This window comes from Trachurus japonicus, unplaced genomic scaffold (assembly GCF_045865225.1).
Source record: "Trachurus japonicus isolate A0001 unplaced genomic scaffold, Traja_1.0 AP029947.1".
NCBI lineage: Eukaryota > Metazoa > Chordata > Actinopteri > Carangiformes > Carangidae > Trachurus > Trachurus japonicus.
The window spans coordinates 1-9460 of NW_028220080.1; the positions used below are offsets into that span (position 1 = coordinate 1).

At 45.2% G+C, this 9460-nt stretch overlaps 1 protein-coding gene across 1 annotated transcript; it reads right to left on the bottom strand.

Annotated features, from left to right (window-relative positions):
- Positions 1 to 3889: 3889 nt before the first annotated feature.
- On the bottom strand, positions 3890 to 9436 carry LOC146960833 (ral GTPase-activating protein subunit beta-like). Its single transcript, XM_085772018.1, has 13 exons — positions 9282 to 9436; positions 9003 to 9172; positions 8778 to 8881; positions 8523 to 8678; positions 8225 to 8410; positions 7955 to 8113; positions 7739 to 7862; positions 7541 to 7657; positions 6911 to 7014; positions 6681 to 6783; positions 6512 to 6566; positions 6264 to 6403; positions 3890 to 4127 (listed from the first exon to the last, which is right to left on the bottom strand). Exons 2-13 carry the CDS (start codon positions 9166 to 9168, stop codon positions 3955 to 3957), a joined length of 1587 nt encoding a protein of 528 aa, XP_085628144.1. The 5' UTR covers positions 9169 to 9172; positions 9282 to 9436; the 3' UTR covers positions 3890 to 3954.
- Positions 9437 to 9460: the final 24 nt, after the last annotated feature.

The following is a 9460-nucleotide window of genomic DNA, read 5'->3' on the forward strand; positions in this document are numbered from 1 at the left end:
TGATGAGGGAGTATACAGTGGGTACTAGTTTCATTTGGACGTTTCCCTCACGTAACGCGTGATTCACGCGTTGCGTGAAATTGTAGGTCACACTGTAGCCACTAGGTGGAAGCATCGTACTGAGATGCAGCTCAAAAGATTTTGGGGTAATTCCACGTTTGACCACAACGTAGCTGCAATGGAGAGTGGCGCTGTTCATAGGCCATAGGTACTTCATTTGCAGCTGTGGTCGAGAGAGCTAGAGAGTGGATGGAGAGAGAGACCGCTACGCCGGTCAATCAGATCAATGTTGTTGTTTTATTGTTTCACAGTGGTTACAGTAGCCTACGTTCATCAGGATCAGTGGTTCTCAGCCTTTTGGGGGGCCCCTGCATATTTTTGATCTCTCCTGTAGCCTGGCTGGGTCTGGCTCCAAGTTTGAATAGTTTGAGTTCTGCAAGTTCTGGTGAATGTAACAATCCACTCACAGCCCACGACCGCTACGTCCGTGCCAGCAGCCTGGACCCGATGCTGCTGGACTCACGAGCGGAGCAATAATGCACATCTGTCAGCAGCTGCTCTTGAAGGGACAGACTAGATGCTGATTTTGTTAACAGTGACTTTGTTGCATCCAAACATTTAGCATATCTGTCGGGTGCTGTCTCTTATCCGGTACAAAGTGGGAGATGACAGAACTACTTTAATCGAGGGAAAGCTACAATGTTGCGAGTTGACTCCGGCCGGCGTGTGCACATGCACTAAGCCTGTGAATATTCTCGTTTGTCCCGGACTCCCGGTCATAGTTATCTCAAGGAAATTTAAATCGAATGCAACTGGACTTGGTTATTTGTCTAGGAAGACGTTTCACCTCTCATCCAAGAGGCTGAAGCCTCTTGAACTTGTAATCCAAGAGGCTGAAGCCAGTTGCATTCGATTTAAATTTCCTTGAGATAAGTGCACACTGTTCCTGCTGTCAATTCGGTCATAGTTCATTTGTAACGTGTTTTCTTCATTCTTCATAATGTTAACACTAGAACCACCCAGATGGTCTCACACAGACGTTTGTGTTTTTCTTACGTAAATGACTTTGTTTACATTAAAACTACAGGTCTCTCAGTCCGTGACTTTTCCATGTGTGATGGTTTCTGAAGCTTACAACTTACACAAATGAAACATTCGATTTCTGGGCATTTATACCTCGGGCCGACAATAGCTTATTTTTTTCTTCAATTATTGTTTTCATCTACAGTTATGCCCAATTCGGGAGGGAGAGAGGGGGGAGAGAGTGCCGCGGTCACGTTACATAATGTAACAGTTTCCAGAAAAATACAAAACAGGATATTTATTCATGTTACCCTCTGTTTAGGTAGATAAAGGTCTCAGTCACATTTGAATAAAAATAATGCAATTAGGCTAAATATCATAGGATCTTTTTTTTTAAAGATAGGCCTATTTTATTTAGTGCCATAATTCAGAGATGATTTTCACTTAACGAAATGAAACGAAACAATGAAGCCTACAGTTTGTCCTCCGGCTTATGAAAAGTGTGAGGAGACTGAGGTAGCTATCTGTAAGAACCGGTTTTTCTAAGCTGACTGAACAGCTGTGTGAAGTTCTGTGGGGGGCAGGGCTGAAGTATCCACAAGCACACCTATTGATCAGAGATAAATGAAGGTGCTAATGTGTCGCTGATGTGTCTATTAAGCTGGTCCTACAGACCGCTGCATATAAACCACACTGTAGCGATTTTCACCTAGCCTGCTTTCAATAAAACACACACAAGCATTCTAATTGCAATCAGTGAAATATATGAAATCAATATAAAACACAATTTAAATATGAGAGTTGCTGTTGCTCTAGTTTAATAGCGCTGCAGCTGCATTTGCCGTGCGCCCCTGTCTGTATGTGAACCTGTGTCTATGTGCAGGCAGAGATCAGAGATGGTGTTTATTTTAATAACCATGCGTTTCACCAGCTCTCATCTCCGCCAGTCAGCCTCTCAACCTGCCGCCTCTCTCGCGTGCGGGCCCACCGCACGTAAACACACGTGAGACGTGGACACATTTATTTAGGCTATTTATTTATTTATTTTTTCTGTGGGAAACACTGATCAAGCTGTGCGTACGCACAACTCTCCGCAATATTCCAAGAATGGTGCGGACATGAACACACCTCCACCCCCAGAATGCATCAGCACAACCATATATGGTCAGCACGTGCATAATTAAGTAGCCATGTGCGCTCTGTGGAGCACAAGACAACACCCGGAATGATGCTTCGGCGGACCTGCCCTCGCTTTTGAGGTCGGTTGTGAGAAAAATGCCTACTGTCCAGACAACTGTGTTTTTTTTAAAGCACCCCTGCATTACACAAACACACACACATACGATAGCCGCACATATAGGCTATATCAGTGATCGCCTCTGGGCTGGTTGCTCCTGCCCGGTCTGTACACTCCTCCCATCCTCACTTCAGCACCTGTCCTGGGCTGCACAGTGTCGGCTCGGCTCGCTCCTCGTTTTAAATGATTTTTAAAAGTAGCGTAAACAGCCTACTGTTCTCTGATTACTCATACGCGTATTTAGTTAGGCTATAGCTACGTTGCATTATTATTAGTTATAGGCCTACTTCATTCAATCAAAAAAAAAAAAAAAAAAGGACGGTGGTGCGAGCCAACACAGGTGCTGAAGTGAGGGAGAGGGGTGAAGAGACTGGGCGTCCGCAGGGTTTTTGCAACTTGCGGATCAGAGAGGGCGGAGGACCGACATGACGGGGGGTCTCAGTCTCCTGATACCTGTGCAGGCGGGCCAGGACCGCGGAGGTCAGCGAGACAGAGAACAAGTCCGCCCCGGCTGTAGTAATGCCTTGAGGAACGCACGTATCATTCCACCGCCGCCTGCCGCCACAGAGTGAAGCCTCTTTCCCCAGAAGGAGGTCCAGGTTGAACACAATTAATAAACGCAGGTCCCTAATAAACGCCTGTTGATTTGAGCGATTTAAGCAAATAAACGTACGCCCGGGCCTTTATTTGGTGTTTTACGGTAGGCTATTGCCCGTTCATTCATGAGAAATCATCCAGCTACACTCTCAGTCAAACAAGGTGGGGAATGAACACTACTGTACAGTAGTTGGCTCATTTTAAAAACACACCAGCAGCATCGCCCACTGAGTTAATTAACTGCTGTGTAGAAAACCACGCTCTGGTCCATAATCGCGGTGCAGATGGGTGTGTTTGGAGCTGACAAGAGGATCGATAAAAGAGAGTGAGACGTATAGCTGCCGTCGTTACATTTTTCTCATTGAAAAACTATACTGTATTATTATATTGCATTCCCCATTCGTGTTCACTGCTCCGTGCTGCTGTCTTATAGAGGCGATCTGCTGCTCACAGATGCCACCTGGCGGTTGTTTGGGCACATTGCAGCTTCTGGTGAAAACACAATTACTCCTCCACAAAAAATCCGCGTGAGCCTCCCGTGACTCACGCGTGAATCTCGCGTGAAACCGTCCAAATGAAACTAGTACCCACTGTAGGAGGGTGTGAAGGGGGAGGTGGAGAAACGAAGGAGCAGAATAGAGAGGAGGAAGAGAATTAAAGGAGGAGGTGGAAAAGTCCAGTAGAACATAGAGGAGAAAGCAAAGAAGAGGAGGAGAAGGAGGAGGAGGTGGAGAAGAAAAGCAGGAGGCAGTGTTTGTAGAAGAAGAGGAGGAGGTAGTGTTTTGTTTGTGGAGTCCGGTTACATCGCTCACCAGTGGACCAATCAGCAGGTGAAGTGAGGTTTTTACATGTCACACAGAAACACAGCGGTTTAACACACACACCGTTTATTAGTCACACAGATGACATCATCACTCAGTAACACGTGTCGTCAGTAAACCGCTCAGCTCCTGTTCAAAAAACTACAGTAATAACTGATTCTGATTGGTTGATTTGCAACTTCAGGCTGCGCGGCTGCGTCGGGGGTCGGGTGGAGGTCAGAGGTCACGAAACAGGGCAGAGTAGAAGGCGGGCTCTGAGCAGCGGCTGCGGTAGCGATGGATGATGTCATTGATCATGTGCTTCCTCCTGATGTGCGGCGGGGGGGCGGAGTCGCTCTCCAGCCGCCGTCGATGGCAACAGTTGATCACCATCTCTCTGACCAGGATACCTCGAGACAGACAGAAGATCCTTATTAATATTAGATTAATTAACAGGATCCTTTTCACATCGAAGACCAACTGGATAAATCTACAGACGATATCACAGACTGATTTTACTTTTCAAACCGTAACAAACGTGGCTCAGGCCCAGGGGCCCCGAATGAATGTAATGCTGCAGTAGAAAGTGAGTGTTCGAGATGTGACTGTCAGGAGACAACGCACCTGGAAAGAGCCTGAGCTAACATCAACAATGGGATGTTCAATAACATTACATTTGAACTTTAATTAATTCAAACCAACTCGGCTGACGAGGCAGCGGCACAACCTGATGTATTATTAGCACCTCACAGCAACAAGACACTGGCTCAGCTGAACCTAATGTGCTGGGAGCCTCAGTGTCAGAGTATCAGTGGTGGTGCAGGGAACATCCAAAGTTTAGATACGTCACAGCAGCAGGTCTGCTCTCATAATGATTAAAGGCAAAAAACAAGTAATGAGGTGGTGGGACATGAAACTTTCTGGAGAAGAAGTTGGCTCCAGGGAAAAGTAGGATTCAAATCGCTGTGTTGCAAGCAAGGATAAAATGGATTTATTTACAATCTGAGTAGGAGTACACAACCAAAGATTAAATATTTAGTCAACCCACCATGTTTGCTTGGTTTGTTAAATATTTAGTATCAAACTGAGTGAATATATTAAGAAATTCATCCATCTATTAGCTATACCAGTCATCCGTGCTGGGTTGCAGGGAAACAGGTCAGGCCATCAGTCTATCACAGGGCCAACACGTAACGACAAACAACCTCACACATTCATATTCACACCTACAGGCAGGCTAATTAAGCTAACAATAATAAATGATAATATAGAGTACATAAAATACTATATATACATTATATAAATAAATAAGTCATTAAGTCATTAAATTACTGGCCTTGATGTCATAAGGAAGTGTCAGGCTCGGTTAGGAGACGAACACTGACCAGACACCAGCTGTGTAGCATGAAGCATGTTTTTCCCTGCAGCGATGAATGGCTTGGTTGAGGCTGCATTAAACAGCATGAGGTAAATGAGTTATGAGGGGACTGGTATGTGCTACAGCTGTGACTTCTGTATTATATCAGACAGCATCACATTAAAGAGAGAGGTCCAAGAGCTGAGCAGGATAGACTGATTGTTTCCCTGATAAAGTAGTAATATTACTGCTACTTATTATTATTATTATAACCTTTATTTAACCAGGTTTGTCCCATTGAGATCCAAGATCTCTTTTGCAAGAGAGACCTGGCCAAGAATGACAGCAGAGTTTCAACACATAGTCACATTAATTAAAAACATAAAACAAACAAACAAAACAAAAAACAAAATTGAATTTACGCGCTGATGATCATCAGGTCTCAGTGGTGTTTATGTGAGGCTTCACAGAGACAGGAAGGTTGCACAGATACGTATATAGAGATAAAAAAAAAACAACGTCCACCTAGAGGTGGGGATAGGGATAAAAAATAATTTTACAAAGGGAAGGGGATGAATGCGGAGTTGGTGTTCAACTGTTTCTTGTAGTAGGCTAATCATCTCTTCAAAATGTTGTTTGTAAACATGCTTAATTGTATTAAATGCTTGTGATATTAAAAAATGGTAAAAAAATAAAAATAAAAATAGAAATAAAAAAAGATTTTAAAAAAACAACAACAACCTGACATCCAAATATATGTGAGATTACTAAAAACACTTAAAAACAGATGAATATTAATTCAAATATAGGCAGGGGTTGATGTGCCTTGATAATGTTTTGGGACGTTTTTCTCTTTTTTTCTGTTTTGTTGTGGGATAACTGTGTTATATTTTTTTGACTGTGTTCAGCAATGTTTGTCCCGTGTATGTTTTTTTTCTCCTTTTTTCTGCTCTCTCATCACTGCAGCTGCTGTCAGTGATTGCTGATTTAAAAAGAAACACCTGTGAATGTGGGTTTGCAATGGTTTACCTGCTGTTATTACATGCTGAAGAAGGGTTTTCCCCCGAAACGTTTGTGTCATAATAAAATACTTGAATTTTGAGTGCGGTCTTGTACGGTTGGTACATTTTCTATATACGCAGATATACTGTATAATCAGACAGAGAAACAGACAGACAGACAGACTTACCCAGTGACCTCTTGCTGACCACACTCCCGCTGACCAGTGGACCAACTGGACTGAACTTGCTGGAGGTGTTCTCGTGGAAACGGATGCGGTAGAGTCCAGTTTTCAGCGGATGTATAAAGATGAGCTGGACGTCCGAGACACTGTGAGACAGGTTGGTGGACAGACATCATCAGGTTGGTGGACAGACATCATCAGGTTGGTAAAGAATCAGTGAGTGTCAGAGGGAGGACGTGTCCGTGTGTCTGTACCTCATCAGTTTCCCCATCTTCGTTGCTGACAGTAGATCGGACAGAGGAAAACTCTCTGAAACACAGACTCACTGGTCAGAGGGAGATCACTCCTCCATCTCTGATGATGGTTAGTTACAGTCACTTAGTTAGTTACTCTCTGAAATGCATTAGTAATGGAGTTATTTACCAATGTCATCAAAGTGCTCGACCCAAACTATCAGCAGTTTAGATTCAGAGCCAATGAATGACAACACAGAAGGAAAAGACTTCCTGTCTTCAACTGGAGAAGTCTGGGCAGACAGATGAGAGAAGGACAGGTCAAAGAGAGATGGGACTTTGATAGACATACAGTTCAGAGAGAGACAGACAAGTCAATGATAACCAAGTGAAAAGGGCTTTTATTTTGAAGGTACGCACTCTGGATTGGTGGGTGGAGTCTTGGCCAAGCTCAGAGCGAGTCTGTCTGTGGTATGACGACTCAGTTGGAGACTCCGCCGCCTTTGGGCTCTTCAACCCAACAACTACTTTGAACAAAAAAAGGAAGTTAAAGGGATATTCCAGTTTTTTTTTAAGTGGGGTTGTATGAGGTAAAAATGGCCACTAAGTTTAATATCTGTAGTAGAAAGCCCCCCCCCCCCCCCACTGAAAAAAAGCGGCGCATTACGATACACAGGTAGTGCATTGTTGTGAATGAGGGACAATTCATTAGTGTATTTACGCCGCTCACGAGAAGTCTCGTTTCAATATCATACACCAGTTCAAGAGTAAGTTATAAAGTAAATATTTACAGTGCATCAGCTGGTCGGAAAAAAGTTAGTTTATCTGGAACTAACCAACTGACTCACTATTCCTCCATGCAGGTAGGCTTTGCGACGCGCTGTATCAATTCACCTGAAACGCTAAAAAACAGAACTATCTCTTTAAGTATTAAGCGGAAGGAAAAACAAGTTAATAAAACTCCCTTCTCCTTATATGGTCATGAAGGAAACTGAACATGTTAATCACTAGAGACTATATTTTCTGATTATGACATCATCAGACACTGACTGTGGGTCGATGATGGGACGATGAAGGTGAGCTCCGTCAGAGCCTCGGCGAACCTCAGGACGAACCTCTCCCCATCGAACACGCCCCCTCCACTGTCACCCAGCACAGCAGGGAATTCTGGGAGTCAGAAAACAATCAGTCAGAGCAGAGTGACCTCTGACGACCTCAGACATCAAGTGGACCAATCAGAGCGCTCACTTGTCCTACTGCTGCCAGTGCTGCTCCCCCGTCGTGGTTCCACCTCCACTGGCCAACCAAGAGAAGACAGGAAGTCCAGGAAGTCAGACGGGACGTTACACCTGGACTCAACGTTCCTTAACATCTGCAGAGACACAGACAGACAGGTGAGTATAACTTCAGCAGCAGCTGATGTACAGGTGGGACAGACAGGTGGGACAGACAGGTGTGTGTGACCTCAGCAACTGTCCTCTGTCCAGCTTTCATGTAGAAGACGAAGGCAGAGTCACAGTTTCTGAACGGCATCTGATCCAAACGTCTCAAGTCCTTCGGGAATCCTGGAAGAGACGGATCCAGAGACACCAGCTGAGGAGGGACGCCACCGGTACCTCGATCCTACAGACAGGTGAGGTGGGGACAGGTGAGACAACACAGGTCTAAATACATCAGTAAACTTCTGAATCGAGCTCTGTCCCTCTTTATATGTCTATGCTCTGTCCTCTGTACCTTCAGCGTCTCAGGTGTCAGCAAACCCAGGTTGGACAGGAAGAGTCTCGCTGTCTGAAAGCTGGTGACCGGAGGCGGCGGCTTGCAGGTCGTCATGACAACTGAATGACGACTTGCCTGTAGCATTTCCTCAACCTGGCGCTGCCTCTTACATGCCGCTCGCAGACGCTCCAGCTGCTGCTGCACCTGAGAGAGGAGGAGATTAGGAGGAGGTCTGGTACCTGAGGAACGCCACAGGTGATCCAGACAAGTAAAGACCTAAATATCATCAACTTCTTAACATAGTTAAAGTTCCTACCCCCTCGCTAATGGACTCGTGCAGCGCTGGTATACTCAGCTCTGCTTTGGGTGAAGGAACTCTGTCGCTGTTTTCAGGAACAAGCTGCTGTTTGACGGCACATCGTACGGCTGAATCCTCCTGGGCCACACCAGCGTGTTCTGGGATCAGAGTTTTCTGCGTTAAAGGAACAGGCGAACATGATAAAACACTGATCTGGAGCCTGTTTGCGTGTCACTTTATTGTTATTACCACTTGTGTTGTAAATGTGTTTACCTGTGTAGGTGTTTTTCCCTCTCTGGGCTCCAGGTGGAGCTGTAGAGTCCAGCTGTGCCGCCCTGATGGACCTCTGATCAGCATTGTGAGCGATGGGCATGATGCTGCACATACCAATATGTTAGCAATATCAATGAAGCAATTCACTTTCAATTCAGTTATTAATAATTACACTCCATGTCATGGTTTTGGGGTTTTGTGTTGCGGCTCCTTGACAGGACTCACCCTGCTCAGTTCCTGGTGGTCGCTCCAGCATGGCCAGTATCACTGAGCTGTCCACCACAAAGTACCTGAACTTCCTTACACTGCTGTCACTCAAAGTAGAACAGCCAATCAGAGCGTCCTCATCCAGCAACCCACCAACGAACGGCAATCCTCCCGATACCTGCATCACGCTAATAAAAAAACAAAAACAGCTTATGTTTATTTTGCACTTAATTTCCAAGTCCAGGAGAACAGCGGAAACTGCAAGGTGACGTTTCAGGGTGTGTTTGTTTTGCTCACCAGCTCAGTGTGGCCTCGGCTGCCTCCTTGACCCGCAGAGAGGCGGGGTTCAGCTCCTTCTCCTCTTTGCTCTTCACTTCCTCTTCCTGTCTGGACTTACTGCCCGAAATCCCCAGTTCCACAATCTCCAGAACCTCCAACAAACACTCCTGAAACACACAACACAACTAGATGTACTG

Coding starts and splice junctions, on each gene's coding strand:
- LOC146960833 (XM_085772018.1), bottom strand. CDS start 9,168: ATGCAGGTATCGGGAGGATTGCCGTTCGTTGGTGGGTTGCTGGATGAG. Junction 7,015..7,540: donor CGTCCCATCATCGACCCACA/GTCAGTGTCTGA, acceptor TGTTCAAAGTAG/TTGTTGGGTTGAAGAGCCCA. Junction 6,567..6,680: donor CGAGCACTTTGATGACATTG/GTAAATAACTCC, acceptor TCTGTGTTTCAG/AGAGTTTTCCTCTGTCCGAT.